Source organism: Mytilus trossulus, chromosome 12, assembly GCF_036588685.1.
Source record: "Mytilus trossulus isolate FHL-02 chromosome 12, PNRI_Mtr1.1.1.hap1, whole genome shotgun sequence".
Taxonomy (NCBI): Eukaryota; Metazoa; Mollusca; class Bivalvia; order Mytilida; family Mytilidae; genus Mytilus; species Mytilus trossulus.
In genome coordinates this window covers 6,458,801-6,479,093 of record NC_086384.1, presented here as the reverse complement: position 1 = coordinate 6,479,093, position 20,293 = coordinate 6,458,801, and the positions used below count along the sequence as shown (strand labels likewise).

Genomic DNA, 20,293 nt, shown 5'->3' with positions numbered 1-20,293 from the left:
TGACAAAATGATGAATATTGTTTTGTGACGTGTTTCTTACAAGGCATTTTCCTAATTTGATTTTCGGTGCAATTGTATGAAGTGATGTCATCAAAAGACAAAACAGTGTGATTTGAATTCGGTGGGAAAATAGAATGCGTAGCCTTGCATTCTTCACATATTGTAACTTTGCATTCCATACAGCGATATTTTAGATTCTTTCTCGTATAACATTCAGCACAAGATAATGACACTTGTGAATCGAGCCTTTGCATTGTGAAATGTCTTAACACTTTTTTGGTTTCACATAAAGCTACTAGCACAATCCATTATGAAAAGTTATTAGACTGTGCGTTTTCACGATAATTATTATACTGTGCATTCAGATACACTGTTTATACGTATATGGTAAAGTATATAACAATAAGGAATATAAAATCTATTTGAAGAGATTAAACATTTCCTTATGGAAATCATGTCCTTCTAGTTTCCTGGTTGATTGTGAAAAATGATAAATCTTGATTTACCGGAAGTAAGAGACTGATATATCTCGTGAGAAATTAACATTTCCTTGTTTGTTTCATAAATAAATACAGATATGGGATAGACAAAAGGCCGATCTGGTGTACACAATTTAATCCTAATATCTAGAATGTGTTTATTGAAATTTAATGTTTTTATTATATTTGATTTAGGAATGTACAAAACCATTCGATGATATGACAAGGAATGCAATATTTCTTATTTCAGGCAACCGTAACAAAAATACATGTAGTTTTAAAAAGAGAAAATTATTGCCATAAACATATGATAAAAATAGCACTTAAGGAGGCTCGCGGGTATAAGATTTTCAAAAAAAAATCAAACATTCATTTTTCTTTACAAATTTTATTAATTACCTTAAGTAGTTGTAACTTTATCTTATGGTACAATAATGTTCCAAAAAAATCAATACATGTTGGCCCCAGGTGACTGTTAAAATTTAGATATCATTGAAAAAGCTTCAAATTATCTCCCTTTGGTGCAAAAATGCCATTTTTTGGGCTAAAAAATAAAATATCTTTTTTAACTCATCGGTCACCTATATTTTTATTGTTGTTTTCGAAAAGGCTGTACATAAACTGAATAATTGTAAAATTTAAACAATTTCTGTAATTTAGTTCTTTTTTAATTTCGATATACCAATATTTCTCCTATTAGTTCAACAGAAAAAAAGGACATTAACAAAAAAGTAATCTTTTTTCGAAGGCAGATTGTGAGCGTAAATGCACGGTGACCCCATTTTTTTATTTCATTTTTCCATTAGGTATAAGATAAAGTTAATCTATAGAAAAATATAGAGAAATCCTATATTAAATAAAAAATTTGATTTAGACCCGCGAGCCCCCTTAATATAGATAAAACGTTTTTTTTTTGCACACACAAAAATCATCGATTAAAATAGATTTTTATTACTGGAAATTCCTTAACCTATTTTTAATTATTTTTTACAGTATTGAAACCTCATCTTGCATTAAAGTCCTTTATCTGTTAATTCAGTGAGAAAATTTTCCCTATATTTCAAAAAATGCTAAGATAGATTATAAAGAAAGTCCTACTCAATATTCACACAATTTTGAAAGACTATATACTTTTCATTATTGAAAATAACCAACAGCATGTTACTTGTAAGATGCTGGGAAAATTTAACTTGGTCAAACAGAAATCAGTGTATGTAAAGTGCTGATCCTAAAATATCATTTTCACTGTATATGCCATAAATGTCTGATGTAGAATGTTAAATAAACAGACGATTTATTTTTTTATTTTTTTTATTTTTGAAGAAAATTAGTTGAAAATTTATGTTTAGAAATATTTTGGTATTTTCAAAACGTAAACAAATACAATTTTCCCATAATCCTTTATTCTACAATAGACAGACTCGCATTGATAGTGAAAATGAACTAGCTGAATTCGCACTTTATATACACTGGAAATGGGTAGAACAGAACATATCAATTTGAATTTTACAGGACTTGATAGCACCGATTGTGAAACATGTTTAAGATTTAATCATGGTACTGAATGGAAATTGGTTTTACTATTATGTTCTGATTGACTAGCTTACTAGGAACACTTGTTCTTGCCTATTCTGATAAAATTAGTATAGTTTGCTATGACATAAAGGACCAAAGTTTTATATTGGATATTGCATTATAGCCGACTTCAGTATTTTGTTTTGCTTTCAGAAACTTTTTATTTGATACAGATTTGTAAAATAATATATCAGGAAGCTGGCAACCATTATGGAAAGAATATTTTATGCATTTTTTTTCTTCTTCAAAATGCAGTTTTTCCCAGGTCAGATTTAATTGGACAAGTAAAAATATTTCAGGCAAAAAATGAAGGGAAGTTTATTAAAAAAATGCCATCAAAGAATGAATATAACTTATAATACGATATATAATATGTACCATACGTAAGACTTCTACAATACTATTAGTTATATGGTGCGTTAGTGACCTTATACGATATATAATATGTTAATCATAGATTAAGTTTAAATTGTCATTTTGTCTTTTTAAGAGCGTGCCTATAAATTAAAAATTTGACTGTTCGATTTAAGGAAAAGCTGAATAAGCCCACATATGTTTTTTTATAATTTGATAATTGTTGAAGGGTGCACGGTGACATATAGCTGCTAGAGTTGCGGATGCAGAGTTGTCTCTCAAGCGACAATAATATTTTCATGCATACTTTTACATCAATAGATTTGTTCATAGTAGACAAAAGTAGAGTGTACTTCTGATGACAAAAATCAAACCAATATATCAAAATAAAAAAAAAATCCCTTGACATGAATATCAATAATGTGGTCATTTTTATAAATTTCCTGTTTACAAAATTTTTCGAAAAACTAAGAATTTTCTTATTCCAAGCAAAGATTACCGTAGCCGTATTTGGCACAACCTTTTGGAATTTTAGATCCTCAATGCTCTTCAACTTTGGATTTGTTTGGCTTTTTAATATTTCGAAATGATCGTCACTGATGAGTCTTATGTAGACGAAACGCGCTTCTGGCGTACTAAATTATAATCCTGGTACCTTTGATAACTACAACAAATGTATTTGCAGGAACATGTAACTGGTTGTTCCCTTATGTTTATTTTATATATACACGACCCTCAGTGTTTCCTTTCGCTTTGAAATAACAGGTTTTCCCAGGTCAGATTTAATTGGACAAGTAAAAAAAATCATTAATATTTCAGGCAAAAAATGTAGGGAAGTTTATTAAAAAAATGCCATCAAAGAATGAATATAACTTGTCTTTCCAAGAAGGAAGTCTTTAGTTATCAAGTAAATAAGTAAGACTTCTACTATACTATTAGTTATATGGTGTGTTAGTGACCTAATACGATATATAATATGTTAACAATAAGTAAGACTTCTACTATACTATTAGTTATATGGTGTGTTAATGACCTAATACGATATATAATATGTTAACCATAAGTAAGACTTCTACTATACTATTAGTTATATGGTGTGTTAGTGACCTAATACGATATTTATTAAATATTCGAAAGAAACCAACAGATATAGATTTAGGAATTCGATATACCAGATAAAAGATAACCCAAATCCATTGAAATCACTCGTAATATTTCCAATGACTCCAGATTACCTTCGTTATACAAATAAAGATAAATTGTAAGACAAACTAAATAATAATCATAATAAAAAACAACAAATAGTAAGTTTGAATTTTTGGCAATTTTTTGTCATGGATTTATTAGGACAGTTCAACTATTCATCAACCGGCCTATGAATTTGCATTCATCGACAATGTCTCATTAATGTCCAAGATAAAAACATTGAAGGGCAACCATCATATGTTTTCTCCAAATGGCAACTGGGCTACCAGACGCCAACTGTAATACATTCAGCCATTCAGTAAATCAATATATTCAGTTCATATTCTGTCCAATCCATGACGCTTCTTTAACAATATCTGAAAATATACAACAGAGAGCAGAAAAAATTCTCAAGGGTGGGATAGGGTGGGTTTTGTGTTCCTTCGGTTCAAATCACGCAATGAACAATTCACGAAAAGCATGCAATTTTATACCAAATAAAAGCGGGAAAACCGCTTACGAAATTAGTAGGTAAATGAAAGACGCTCAAGTCCTTCAAAATTAAAGAAAAGATAACTCAAGTTTTAGCAGTCGATCATCTTAATTTATTAAATTGATTTAATGCTTAATGATTAAATCTTATTATTAAATATTCGAAAGAAACCAACAGATATAGATTTAGGAATTCGATATACCAGATAAAAGATAACCCAAATCCATTGAAATCACTCGTAATATTTCCAATGACTCCAGATTACCTTCGTTATACAAATAAAGATAAATTGTAAGACAAACTAAATAATAATCATAATAAAAAACAACAAATAGTAAGTTTGAATTTTTGGCAATTTTTTGTCATGGATTTATTAGGACAGTTCAACTATTCATCAACCGGCCTATGAATTTGCATTCATCGACAATGTCTCATTAATGTCCAAGATAAAAACATTGAAGGGCAACCATCATATGTTTTCTCCGAAAGGCAACTGGGCTACCAGACGCCAACTGTAATAAATTCAGCCAAATGCTAACAAACTTGTTTGTAAGCATCGCCAACAAAATTTATCAATCCATGACAAAAAATTAATTTAAACGCACAAAACAAATGAAAAATTCTAGGTTTTGAACAAACATATCAATTCAAACAAAGTTCACAACTAAACATTAGTTCAACGAAGTATATCAACTTTACTATACAACAGTTCAACGAAGTATATCAAATATACTATACAACAGTTCAACGAAGTATCTCAACTATACTATACAACACTTCAACGAAGTATAACAACTATAATAACAACAGTTCAAAGAAGTAATCAACTTTACTATACAACAGTATAAACAACTTGCACAACAACAAAAATTATTCAACTATGTATTTACAACTAACAAAAAACTGTTGTATCTTCAACAGAGCTTTCAACTTGATACATGCGTTTAACAACTGAATAAATTATTCAACTGACATACAACTTCATGAGTCCATGCACGATGGCTTACAAATTAGAACACTTTAAAGTTCATCTGGATATAGAAATCTGTTTGGATATTTAATGAACAACTCTAATGCTGAATGAATAGCATTAATAAAAATGTCATTGCCAATATATGACAGATGTACGCCATCATCAGCGAAAAGAGTTGGATGGATATCATCAAAATCAGTATGCTTAATAGCCTTGTGTAGGTAAGATCTAACACCCCTATTTACACGGGCTCTAGATCGTTCTATTGCCTTTTTATTCATGGCATTCCTCCAAATTTGTCTTGGCAAAATGTATGACCAAATAACAGTTGTGTTTGGTAACGATGACATTAACTGACGTAAAGTGTCCTTAATATTGTATAAAAGTTTACCATTTTGAATGTTACATAAATCATTGCCACCGCAATGAATAAGAATTATTGAAGGTTGCGATCTCCAATTCAACAATGCAGTTATAATTGAAGGAACCATATGCCATAACATTCCTGAATGACCTATCCACACAACACTGTAACCAAGTTTTTCCAGACCCAGATCAATACCAGTTGCTCTAGTTTGAGTATGTTCAGATGCCTTTTTTACCAAAGATGAACCAATGTTCCAAATGTCATTTTTTGCTGAAAGCAAAATTAATATTAGGAATTCTAATGTAGCGCTGAAATGATGACGACATCCAGCGACCCATGGTTTTAATCTGATTTTCAGTTTTACCAAACATAAAGGCTGACGTTGCTGCTCCTATTCTAAACGAATGCGTATTAAATCTAGATGTGTTTAAACTCAAAAACTTGAGTCCTGTTTAAAATAGTCTGAAACTGAAATCTTGTCAATGATTTCCCATTTATATGGCAAAAAAGAGGACCATCATTTCTAGGTCTAATTTGCAAAAAGGCTTTCAAACTTTGTAGAGGACAAATCTCATTTGATTCATTTTTTTTTAATTTTTTTTTTTACAACTAAAGTAGTGGATCTCCCATTTTGATCAGTTTTCGAAAAACTTATCGTAACAAACAGCTGGTTTTTTACATGGTCAATATAAACATCCCGCCTATGTAAAACATGCTCTAGCATAACATTCGTTGTAATGGCAAATTCACTCACACGTAAAAATGCAGCAAAAGCCAAGTTAAATCCTGTTTGAAACAATATTGTTTCATATCTTGAAGAGCACACGTGCCTCAAAGCCACATTTAATCTAATCAAAATATCAAAAGTCAAAGGTTCCCGAAGATCTTTACACTTGTAAAGTCTATCACAACCACCCAAAAGTTTCTGAATGATAAAAGATTTCGTTAAATCTTCATTCCCTTGAATTTTTAATTTGTAACTTATTCCAGATATATATGATCTAATTGTAGATGATGAATAATGATTAAGTGACAAAAAACCAATATAACGAATAATTTGTCTAGTACTTGGTGGCCAATTAAGGGGAATAGAATATTCCACCCTGAACATATTGAACGAATGCAATGCATTTTCATAAACATTTCTGGTACTTTGAGAAATTGAATAATTCAACAATTTTGAAGCTTCTACATCAAAAGATCTAAGAATTCTTGTGGAATAGTCTGTGGCGTCGGGTCGGCATTGCTCGTTACTTCTCTGAACTTCTTCATCTGTCCACGAGATAAAGCATCAGCAATAAAATTGTCTTTTGAAAAAATATGCAACGCTTTAAATTGAAAATTGAATAATAATGTCCACAAAACTATTTTTCTCAACAAAAACATAACCCTGTCATTTTTTGAAGATTTAGAATTTAAAATTGTAACAACAGCCATATTATCACAATGAAAAATTATCTTCTTATATTGTAAACCTTTCTTTCCATAAATAGATGGCCAAAGCAATAGGTATAATTTCCAAATAAGTAATGTCACTTAATAAAACTTTGCTCCAATTATATGGCCATTGTAAAATTGCCCATGACCCATTTAAATAAGCTGCACAACCCAGTGATTGACCACCTGCACTGTCTGTATACAAATGTAAATCAGCATTTGAAACCCAGTCTAAATCTTGGATATATGAATAGCCATTAAATTCTTAAAGAAAATATTGCCACATTTGCAAATCATCTCGTATTCCTTTGGTCAATCTTATAAAATGATGAGGTTTTTTAACATTTTTAAAAGAGCCATATAGGCGCCTCAAAAATGCTCTACCAGAGGGAAGAGCCCTTGCACAAAAAGCCAACGAACCTGTTAAAGACTGCATTTCTTTCAGAGTAATTTTTCTTTTTTCCAATACACAATTTATCTGATCTTTAAGTTTTTCAATTTTATCATCTGGTATTCTAACCAACATCTCATCTGAATCAATTAACAAACCTAAATATTCCAGTTTTGTGCAAGGACCTTCAGTTTTTTCATTTGCTATAGGAACTTCCAAGCTTGAACAAACATTTGAAAATGCAGTCATAAGACAAAGACAGTCATCTTTATGAGCTTCTCCAACAAATATAAAATCATCAAGATAATGATCCAAATTTTCAGAATGCGTTTTATTTTTAACTGACCAATGTAAAAAGGTTGACAATTTTTCAAATGTAGCACAACTAAAAGAACATCCCATGGGCATTGTTTTTTGGATATAGTAAAGACCATTTAGTTTGATGCCAAGTAAATCAAAATCACCAGGATAACATTTAAGTAAAGGAAATGCTGATTTAATATCCATTTTAGCCATTAAAGCCGATTTCCCCATTCGTTTAACAATTTTGACTGCATTGTCAAATGATGAATAAGTGACCTTGGTAAACTGAGTATCAATAAAATCATTGATACTTTCATTCGTTGGGTAAGACAAATGAGTTATCAATCTAAGTCCACCACTTTTCTTAGGAACTAAACCAATTGGAGAGCACCGAAGATTTGAAATAGGTTTATGTTTGAATGGGCCTGCCATTCGACCTAATGATATCTCATTATTCAACTTCTGTTGAGCTTCAATAGGTTTTTTTAAAACAGACAACAAATTTCTATATTCACATGAATGTCTAGGACCTTCGTAATGAATTTTAAAACCATATTTAAATCCATTCAAAAGTTCAACAGCGCTTTGCTTATCATGATATACTTCCAGAAGCTTAGAGAGTTCATTTACATTAACCGGAGATTTTCCTAGGGCCCAAATATTAAACTGGTATGGATGTAGTTCTGAAAAATTGTAAATTATCTCTTGTTAAAACAACCTTTTGGGTTTTGTCTATTATCAGAGTTGTTTACCAAAGGTGTAAAGTTATTTCTCTTAAACCTAGATGGACCAGTATTACCTTCATTGTCCATAAAGCGACGACATCGTAAAGCAGGGTGATTAAAACCACATTTGAGACATGCATGTCTGTATTGGCAATTGCGTTTATTGCAAAAACCTTTAAAATTAAAATCATAACATTTATAACCAACATTAGCCTGCTGTTGTTTTTGAGTACTGTTATTCAAAATACGCAACCACAAAAACCCATCTATGGATGACCATTTTTTTGTATGATTCCTTGATACTCTCAAACGAAATTGCTGGTCATAGGAATACCATTTTGCAACAGGGTGATCAGCCGCTGCACCCCTTATTATGGACATATATGAGAAAAGTTCACTTGCTTTTCCAGGATGCCTTTCAATAATGACCTGGGCATAAGCAATAAAGCAATCAGTCCAAATCTCAACAGAAGTAACAGTATGGTTATTCTTAACTTTGTTTTGTATTACCAGCAGGCCTTCATTAATGTCAATGGTGTTTTCATTTGTTTGACTGTTGAAATTGTTGCGATGCATAAGAGACAAATCAACATATTCAAAATTCCAAATTTTATCCTTAAGCTTTTGACTTATAAATATATCAACCTCATTAAAACCAGGCATCATTAAAGGTTCATCAAAAACTTCATTAACCTCACCTAAGGCAGCTAATGGAGGTTCATTCTCTTGCAATTCTACATCTGGTTGCAAGGCAACTAATTGAGGTTCATCAACCCTCCGTCTTCTAACTACAGGGGCATCTTCATCAACCTCAACTTGGGGACGCCTTCTCTCATTCCTTACTGGTGGTTGCTGTTGTTCCCTAGGAGCCCTTCTATGACGAAGTTCTCGACCTCCTCCAACCGGGTCCTGCCGACGACGACTGCCTCTACCCCTTGGCATTGTTATTAACTATTATAATTATAAAAACAGATTAGATACATACATCCAGTATTAAAAGCCCTAATCATATTTCAAAATATAAATTCAGGTTCTTATTCAATCATTCAATTTAGATAAATTAAATACCAAATATAACCCACTACGTTGTCTTCAATAAACTTAATACATTTGAATTCATTAAACAACTGAAGTTGGTAAGTAAATACAATTAACTTATAAAAAATGCACGTGTATCAAATAAACATTAGCGGACATGTAAATGTTAATACGGCTTACAATACAAACATGTAATTACCTGTTTAAAGAATATCGTTCACACATTACAATCAAAACAACTGAAGTTGGCAAGAAAACACAAGTAAAACAAGTATAATGTTCTTTTTAACCAAATAAAACGTCGTTATAAACGGCAAGTTAATTTACCAAGCTTAATTATCCGCAAAAATAACTTATAAAAGATGAACGTGTATCAAATTAAACATTAGCGGACATGTAAATGTTAATACGGCTTACACTACAACATGTAATTACCTGTTTAAAGAATATCGCTCATACATTACAATCAATACAAATAATCACCTGTGTTAAAGCATTTTAATTTTAATGCTATTCAATGATTAATATATGTGTGCACAAATTTAACTATTAAATAATAGTCTACTCCGTATAAATGCTATCCAAGTACGCGATAATTTGAATTAGAACCAAACTATTGCAAGAACACTTTCAAATAAAATAAAATTATTCGTCACAAATTACAGAAATAAAATCATTCGGAAAATTCAACTGCAATAACTATATCTATTACACTAAAACATATGTACTTATCTTATGTCTGAATCCTGTCCTTTTGTGTTCCTTCGGTTCAAATCACGCAATGAACAATTCACGGAAAGCATGCAATTTTATACCAAATAAAAGCGGGAAAACCGCTTACGAAATTAGTAGGTAAATGAAAGACGCTCAAGTCCTTCAAAATTAAAGAAAAGATAACTCAAGTTTTAGCAGACGATCATCTTAATTTATTAAATTGATTTAATGCTTAATGATTAAATCTTAATAATATGTACCATAAGTAAGACTTCTACTATACTATTAGTTATATGGTGCGTTAGTGACCTAATACGATATATAATATGTTAATCAAAGATTTAGTTTAAATTGTCATTTTGTCTTTTTGAGAGCGTGCCTATAAATTAAAAATTTGACTGTTCGATTTAAGGAAAAACTGAATAAGGACACATATGATTTTTTTTATAATTTGATAATTGTGGAAGGGTGCACGGTGACATATAGCTGCTATAGTTGCGGATGCAGAGTTGTCTCTCAAACGACAATAATATTTTCATGCATACTTTTACATCAATAGATTTGTTCATAGTAGACACAATTAGAGATGAAAAAAATCAAACCAATATATCAAAAAAAAAAATAAAAAAATCCCTTGACATGAATATCAATAATGTGGTCATTTTTATAAATTTCCTGGTTACAAAACTTTGAATTTTTCGAAAAACTAAGAATTTTCTTAAAATTAAAATTAAACAACAACAAACGTATTTGCAGGAACATGTAACTGGTTGTTCCCTTATGTTTGTTTTATATATACACGACCCTCAGTGTTTCCTTTCTCTTTGGAATAACAAAATGTACATAAATGTTAAAGATCATACTAAAAATAAGTAAGTATACTAATAGTTTTTGATGATTTTTCGGCATACTATGCAATATTTTTTTCTTCAGGTGTCTTAATATGACTAATACGAACTGCTCTGACCTAATTTATTACGACCAATGTAAACGCCCAAATATTTCAGCATCAAAGTAATGTAGACAAAATGTCATTTGTGTCTCCCATTAGTCAATAAATCATTTTCATTGATATTTGATATATTGAATTGACTCTTATTTTTTTATTAATGTTTCTCAATTTATTCTATTAATCGAACAAACACAAGTATACGACAAACATGTTAAGTGATGAGATACTAATAATTATAATGTGATTGATTGTGTGAAATGATAAAATAAATCTTGATTAACCGGAAGTAAGAGACTGATATATCTCGTGATAATTAAACATTTCCTTCTTTGTTTTATAAATAAATAAAGATATGGGATAGACATAAGGCGGATCTTGCGTACAAAATGTAATCCTAATATCTAGAATGAGTATAATTATTATGATTTAATGTAATTGTTGTTTTTGGGAGGTATCTGGTTAATTTGGTAACATTTTTTGAAGTATCAATCTAAACAAAATACGATGTTATGATGAAGAATGTACTGGTTTCAGAAAAACTAAAAATGATGTAAAGAGAATATAAATGCTAGAGACAGATTGTGTAAATAAATGTAGCAACGAATGTAACGATTTTAGGCAAAAATAAAGTTTTTGATTAAAAATTGGGGGTATCAAAACCTGAAAAAATTGACTTGTTAAAGTTTTATAGATTTTACTGGAAATTCCCCAAACTATTTTTAACTGTTTTTCACAGTATTGAAACCCTGGCTATCTTGCATCAGAGTCTCTTATCTTTTTATATAGTGAGTATATGTTTCACTTAATTTCAAACCTGATTTTCAATTAAAATGCAAAGATAGATTATGAGTAAAGTCCTCCTCAACATTCAAACAATTTTGAAAGAATATACTTTTCATTATTTAAAAAATAAAATGTTAGATGCTTGGAAATTTTTTATCTTGGTCAAATAGAAATGGGTAGAACTGAACATATCAATTTGGATTTTACAGGACTTGATAACACTGATTGTGGAACAAGTCTAAGGTTTAATCAACTGAATGGATATTGGTTTTACTATTATGTTCTGATTGACCACCTTAGGAACACTTGTTTTTGCCTATTTCTGTAGACTTTTTGTTATTCGCATAAAATATTTGTCCATGTGACTTAATATCGTTTAATGAAACTTCTGACGTATTAATGTACAAACTGCCCTGACAAAACATGTTACGGCCGATGCCAATGCAAACGCCCTCAAACTTAGCATCAAAAGCATGAAAACAAGTGTCATTAGTGTTTCCTATTAAATGTATAGTCACTAATACATTTTCATTGATATTTGATATATTTAATTGACTCTTTTGTTTTCTTTTAATGTGTGCGTAAATTTATTCTTCGAATCGAACAAAAACAATTATAAGATCTTTTTATATTAAAACAGCAAACATGTTAAGTGACGGAGATGCTATTAATGAATGTGAACACTTTGACTCATTTGAAATATTACACAATATGCGAACTTCATGGGTACCCTGTTAACATAAACACTTTATTTTATAACAACTAATGTCCTGAATTATAACCGGTTTTTTTGTTTTTACACTGATACAATGGAAAATGTTTCTTTCAAAAGAGATTAAATAAGTCAAGGCTGAAAGCTCATGACCTCAAAGATTGCAAAGCGTTTCATACTATTTTTGAATCGACTTCTTATCTCTGGGGTTCAAAATGCAAGAGCATGCATAATTTAGGATTAGTTACTAGTAACAGAAAACATTACCAACAACATATTATAAAGTTACGCACTCTTTTTGCAATTGTATATGGGGTTCAGATTTTTCATTAATGAAAGGATAATAATAAAAAAAATAATAAACTCAAACAAAGAAGGTAATCTTAAAAACAAGGTGCCGTTACAGCAAAAATAAGATTAAGCAAGATGTTTCCAAAGTGATAACTTCACATTCATGTTAAGATCCGGCACCGCAAAAGCCACAAAGAATAGGGTTAGACTCAGTGTCGTTTTGTTGTTCGGTTGATGTACAAGTACCCGGCCACGTCCACACTTAGTATATGCCAATCCCAAGTATCTATGATTCAATTATGTGCTTGCAATAAGTAATACGGAACTATAAGAAAATAAGACTTAAGTTGATCCAAAATCTGTATTGTCAAAAATCAAAAATCTTCTATCGACGTCTTCCAACTGAAAAATATAAAAACATATATGAAACTGTTAAAAGATACTTTATCGATAAAAAAAAAACATGTCTGTCTTCTATAAAGATAAGGTTTTTATATTCTTATCATTGAAAACTTTCCAAAGTTTTATTAATTACTCGTTAAAAACATTTTATCAATTTTATTTTCTATAATTTTTTAAAAAGCAAACACCAAATTAGTTAATTTGTCAGCTCCTGGTAACATGAACAAAATTTGTTTAATATAATGTAACTGACATAAAAGTTAGAGGTTTAGCTAGCTATAAAACTAGTTTTAATTGACAATTTCTACATAAGTAAAAGAAATAAGGAAGGAATATGCTGTAGTTGTTTTTCCATTCGTGTGATGTGGTTGACCATAGCTTTTGTTATGCAATTTGTTAAGGAACTTTCCGTTTTTCAATTTTCTTGAAGTTATTTTTAAAATTGTCAACAATTACAAAAGATCTATGGAATCAATAATGCCGTCATTTTCCATGGAATTAGTTCAATTTTATCATGCAATAGTTACTATACGGTATATTCTCAGTGTTGAAGGCCGTACGGTAGCCTATTTAAAAAAAATAGATTCAATTGGACGACTTCCGTTTCGTCCATTGCATTGAAAAACATGTAATTTTTAAAATAACTTGTATCCTAACTCTTGTTATTTCAGTATAGTTTTGAAACCAATAAAAAGATTTTCTGGTTTTCTCATCTATAAAAAGGCCACCAAAGTTCGAGGTTGTGCCTCGAGGGCTAAACCCTTTCCAAATGGAACTTTGAGGGTATCATCAACTCAGTAGTCAGTACTGTGGTGCTGACATGATATAACAAACTTTACTAAATTTACCCGTTGATAAATTTTGAAATTATCAAAAAGCAAAGGTTTCAACTCCTTCAGGCAAAGTTGGCTTTAGATGAATTTGGCTGTTTATTTTAGGCATTTTTGACATATAGTTCTTCAACGGTTTCAGTACTTATACATCTTCGGATTTCAAATGTTTGGCTTTCAGTGTTTCTGATAAAGTTAAATCCAGAAAAGCGATCAGAGTAAACTATAAGTAAAAAACCATTTAAATTCCCGAAGTCGGGGTTTTTTTTTTGGGGGGGGGGGGGGGGGGGAACTGGCTTTGTTTTTTTTTCTAAATAAATATTGCTGATCCCTAAGTTGATGAGAAAAACATTCTAGTCAAGTAGATGAGAAAAAAATAATCTGTATGATAATGCCCCCTTTCCCACCTACCTTTGATTGAGAAAAAAAAATATAATCCCCACCCCATTGAAGTTACATGGTTGCTCCCTAAGTGAAAAATACCTACACTTGTCTTATGAATACATACCTATAACGTTAGGAATAGAGATCATAGGAGCACAGCATCTGCAGTCTTCATCAATATGTCCGTCCCCATCATCATCTACAAAATACATATTCTATAAGTTAAGGCCATTGCAAATGAAAATTTGTAACACGAGGCAAATCAAAGACCTATGAAATAGTGATATTCATCCGCAATCCGCTGATTATCAACGGAGATCTTGTTCATTAAACGAACATATTACAAAATTTTCTTCTAAATTGTTTTTGTTATTTGAGACTACGTTTTACTAATCTAATTCGTTCGGAAATTGAGAATAACGCAGTGTGCCATGATTGTTATTTTAATCCTCCAGAGTGTTTCGTTCATAACTTGTTTATTAAAGTTATCGCACGATTATATGCTGCTGTCCGTTTGATACATATAGATTCTTACATTGATACCAGTGGATTATCGGATTTATCCAATCGAGATAGTTAAATTATCAATTTTAAAGTCCGAGCCGCCTCGGCGAGGACTTTAAAATTTATAATTTCACTATCGAGAAATTAATGTACCAACCTTTGCCATCACATTCCTCTTCGTCTACATCTCCATCACAGTCGTTATCAATTTCATCACCATACTCCATCGCTTTTTGATGTTGACAACCCTAAAATACATTTAATAAAGTTTTTACTAAAAATGTAATTCTTAATTTTTCATGTTTGTATGCTGAATCTCTTTTTTATATAACTTGATTCTCTCGGCGGTTTTTCGTGTCAGCACTGTATCTAATTTTAGGGTATTCATGTGACAAATAGTTTTTTTAACTTTTCATAAATAAATTTTGCGGATCGTACTTTTAAACAAATGTATGCTATTTATGTGTTTGCGCTTTGGCTTTTCAGGAAAGTTTTCTGTTCTTTGGCGAAAGATCCGGGAATTTCAGAAATTATTGCGTACATATTATGCTATTTCTAAAGAATGAGCATAAATTCGAGATTAAATATTGCGACTTTAGAAATATGCATCACATATAAGAACGCGAGTTCTAAATATTGCAATACTCACACAGTCGCATTATTCTCAATAATAAAAACCTTACAATAGTTTCTGTTTTACAGTACAGTAAACTCGTCTTACGTCGGTTGGTATTGACAGGTTTCATTGTATGAAAACATTGCGTTTAAAAATACCTGTACCACCTTAATCTTATGGTTGCATGAACATATCTTGTATTATTCTAAGCTGATAAAACGTTATTTTACCGAGTGGCCGACTTTATAGCTATGAATGAACGAAACAAATGTGTCAACCAGTATTCCAAGAGATCGCATAAAGGCAAACCGTCGATCTTCATTGAACCAAGAAAAGAGAATTCCAACGGCCTCGTGTACACACGGAACGTAACTATCAAATTAAACTTACTGAATTAAGTGGCTTGAGTAGCAACCCAACAGGAAATCCATACGACTCTAACTTTGCCATTCCGAACAGTATACCACCTACAACTGTGTGGTTTACATTGGTTACAGAATGCGTTCCGACTGATACTTTTACGTAGCCAGCGACTAAATGAGTCCCAGGTATATGGTGATAAATCGTGTTTCCGGGTAACTGATGGTGGTCAAGCCTAAGACCATGTTTCAGAGAACTCTTGACAACAAACATGAAATAATTGGTATAGTTTCCTTTAGAATATTGTGGAGTTGTGAACGTGTAACGGGCGGCATACTGTTCAATTGGAGGAATCGTTATCAAGGAAGGATCAGCTAAGTCGTTACCACCTCTCTGCTGCGTCATGGAAAATTGAAACAATGTTATGGGTTTGTCCGATACAACATGGGAATGCAAGCCTGAACTATACTGTTTTTGAACATAATGTCCTGCTTTAGCTATATTAATTTGATCGTGAAACTGTTTTCCTTCAATAATGCCGTGGACAGTTATTTGTGTATTGTCTTTACTAGCTAAGAACCTAAAAATATCCCCAACGTGTCTTTCAGGTATCGGAATTGTGACAAATTTTTTACCCCAGGAAGATACCGGAAGTAACATTTCTACAAGATGATCACGTGATTTTCCGGTATTACCTACTACCGCTTTCTTATTTCCACTTAAAACTCCTACTGCTTTATCGGATAAAATATGACTTCCCGTTAAATCTGCTACGGAACTAATTTCTAATGTACTGAATCTATTTAAAGTCAGATTTATCCATTGATTTCGGTGATAGTTGTGTCCATTTAGGGTAACATTCAGATGAGGCGTATTAGGCAAGTGAATAGAGACAGAAGTATCGTTATAAACCCCGATGACAGTAAAAAGGGTATAGTAGTAAGCAGGAGAATAGGAAATAGTGTAATATTCTGTACCTAAAGCATCTGTCGGCAGGGCAAGGTAGCCGTCATCTGAATGTGATTCACGGTTTACACCATACACAATGATGTCTTTGTCGGACTGTATAAGTATAGCTTTTTGAGATGATTCTGTGTGGTCCAATCGATAACTCGTATCAATCTGAACTAAGTGAACCTGGCCACGTGAGACGGTAAATTGCGTACGCAATTGTGAATTTGAAATGCCTGGAGATGAAATATTAATATGAACAATATGTCTGCTGTCTGTTGTTACGAATAACTCTGGCTTGAAATCATGTCCATGTAAAACTTTGTTGTCCATGAAAGCTACCAAAAATTCTGTCCCTTTATTATCCAAAACTCCTATAGAAATAAATATATATATACTTGAAATGCGCTAATGAAGAAAAAACATAAAAAACAGTTTATAATCAATAACTGAGGGAGGGTATGAGGGGTCCTGATCCCGAAATCCCGAGCTTAAAAACATAAAATCCCGAAATCCCGGGCTTGAAAAACCTGACTTCCCGAGTTCCCGAAATTCGAAAAAAGAATTCCCGGATCCCGAAAGGGTAAATCCCGAAATCCCGAGCATAAAAACACCCGATCCCGGAGTCCCGATAAAGATCCTATATCCCCCCTCATAACTACCTTTAGGAAAATTCCCGCAAAGAACCTTTGCGTTTATGACTCTGAAAATATTAACAAATACCTGTTCTTGCGCATATCATTTTCATTTAAATTAGTATAAAATTAGTTGTGTGTTTCTATCATAATACATATAGAATAATAGGTAGTTGAGTTTTTGATACTGGCTATATCATGTGGAATATCTAGACGAGCCCTTCAGGGCGAGTTAAGGTATTCAACATGATATAGTCAGTATCAAAACTCAACTACCTATTATTCTGTTTATCGGTAATTATGACGTCACGCAATGTATTGCCTAATATTTTCAGTGAAACAACCAGTACGTTGATACTCGAAAATATTAGGCAGCAAGATGAAAGGGAAATATATACGAATTACCGATAAATTAGCGTCATTGAAACAAAGCATATTAAAGATACAAAATATCCAAGACACTTATAGTGAAGTGTCTCAAAAACGTATTTTTTTTTATTTTGATAACATTTTTTACTTACAAAATTTACAAGTTCTGATTTTTAATCATTGTGGTAAATTTAGACAATGTACATACTAGTATTCGTTTATATGTCATGATGTATTTTTCTATGTTGAGACGTTACATTTATGGTTAGGGTGAAAATTGGTGCCTGTTTAAACCTTTGAATCCGCTACATTAGTATGCACCTGTCCTCAGTCAGAAACCTATTGTTAAGTGACAGTCTTTTGTTGATGTGGTTTGTAAGTGATTCGCGTTTCTCGTTTTTTATATAAATTACAACGTTGGTTTTTCTATTTGAATGGTTTTACATTAGTAGTTATATTTTTGGTCCTTCATAGCTAAAGAGTTTCGTGTTAGACAGGGCTTCGTGGCGAATGCCTTACTTAATTGATCTATAAGGATCTACCGTTTGCAAATTGTGGCTTGAATGGAGGGTTGTATCATTGCAAATTATACTGCATATATAAATATAAAAATATATTCATCTTACCTCTTACAGATTTATAGAGATATGATTGGTTAAAGGACTACCCGAGGTGACTATGTATATTTGATATACATATAGGGTGTCCTAAAAAATAAAGGGTTAGTAACCATACATGGTTAGTTACAATATGGGGTTAGTAAGGAGTTACTTCCCTTTCAAAACTAAAAAAAGATGCCACAATCCTTTATAAAAACAACACGGTGTTGAGGAAAAATCTGAACGGATTCAACAGACGAAGAAATTGATGATGAAGCCTTAGGGTTGAAAAAAGTTGTTATTGTTGGTATAACGAAGTTACTTCCCGTTCAAAACAAAATATAATCTGAAAGGATTCAACAGAAGAAGTAAATCAATTGATGCATGTAATGAACGATTGGAATTAATTCTTAAAACAAATATAAAGGTGAAAAGATGTTATTGTTGGCATTTGTTTTCTTTGTAGACAAATGCAAGTATATGATCTTGATACTAAGTATTGAAGACTTGATTGTTTTGAGAGGCCACCAGTCAAAATATCACATGTGAATAAGTCGGCAAGATAAATTCGTTACATGGTGTGCTCGTGACCTAATACGATATATATGGGTCACTAACACATCAGGTAACTAATAATATGTAAAATTGAGAATGAAAATGGGGAATGTGTCAAAGAGACAACAACCCGACCATAGAGAAAACACAACAGCAGGAGGTCACCAACAAGTCTTCAATGTAGCAAGAAAATCCTACACATCGCAATCTAATTAAAGTATAGAACTTTGATTTCGTTATACTTCATTTGATATGGTCGTCCTACTTGTATTTTCCCTACATGTCTATTCATTTTAAGATGGTTTATTTTACTCTCATTAAAACGTAGGTTTTTTTTTTAAAGTAAAAACATTGCATTGTTCCGACGTAGTCGGTATAGTTTCGGTTTGTGCCTTTTGAACTTAAGGACGCTTAACTATGGCAACAGGATACGCATGCTCGAAAATCCTTTCTCTGATTGGACAAAATTCTGTCATGGTGGATGATTTGGTTGTGTTTGAAAAAACGTCTCGTTAATTACACCATGATGGAAAGCTAAGCAAGTGAAAAAACTATAAATATGTGAACTAGATCTTACAAACATTTTATATTTTTATTAAAATAATTGTTTCTACAATAGCTCTTTGCATCCATGGCAGCTGTTTATTCGGGACAATTATATAATTTTCAATATAAACAATGTTGTACAAACGTACATGACTTTTAGAACGCACCTACGCATGTGAGATTTCCGCGGGGTTTTGGTGAATATAAACAGAAAGATACGAGGACCGAGAATACTAAGCACAAACAGAAAAAACATTATTTAAATGGTAAATCGAAATGATAGTTTTAAACATATACTCAAATCTAAATGCGTCGGATATCTTTTTTAAAGATAGTTCTTGTTTTATATAACTATTTTTTACAATCTTACCTAGAGCAATCTGTAACATGCATATCCAAATTTGTATAGATAAACAAGAGAACGCCATTTAAATTACCGAATTAAATGTAAGATCTGTCAACTTCTCGGACACTATATATAGTGATTCCAATAACCGATCCCTTGCATATATATGTGCACCATATGTACCAATAGATAATACAGATTAAACCGCGACATATTTAGATTTGCTTTTAATTTTATTTAGAATTATCAGGCTCGTGACACATGACTTTGACCAAATCTCGTTCTAACTGCAATGAACTGTGCGACATTCTGAACCATGCACAGTTAAGTGTGTAGTAACACAATTTAGATATTTTTAACAATCAAATATACTCTTACTTATAGGGGCGGATTCATTTTTAAACATTGTTTAATTCGATAGGAG

General features: G+C 31.7%; 1 protein-coding gene and 1 pseudogene across 1 annotated transcript; both read right to left on the bottom strand.

The window, feature by feature from the left end:
* Positions 1-5,686: 5,686 nt before the first annotated feature.
* LOC134693608 (uncharacterized) lies at positions 5,687-6,813 on the bottom strand (annotated as a pseudogene).
* A 6,301-nt stretch (positions 6,814-13,114) lies between these two features.
* On the bottom strand, positions 13,115-20,035 carry LOC134693251 (IgGFc-binding protein-like). The gene is made up of 5 exons (XM_063553995.1): positions 19,894-20,035; positions 15,899-17,193; positions 15,050-15,140; positions 14,513-14,587; positions 13,115-13,174 (listed from the first exon to the last, which is right to left on the bottom strand). Exons 1-5 carry the CDS (start codon positions 19,949-19,951, stop codon positions 13,158-13,160), a joined length of 1,536 nt encoding a protein of 511 aa, XP_063410065.1. The 5' UTR covers positions 19,952-20,035; the 3' UTR covers positions 13,115-13,157.
* Between the last annotated feature and the right edge of the window lie 258 nt (positions 20,036-20,293).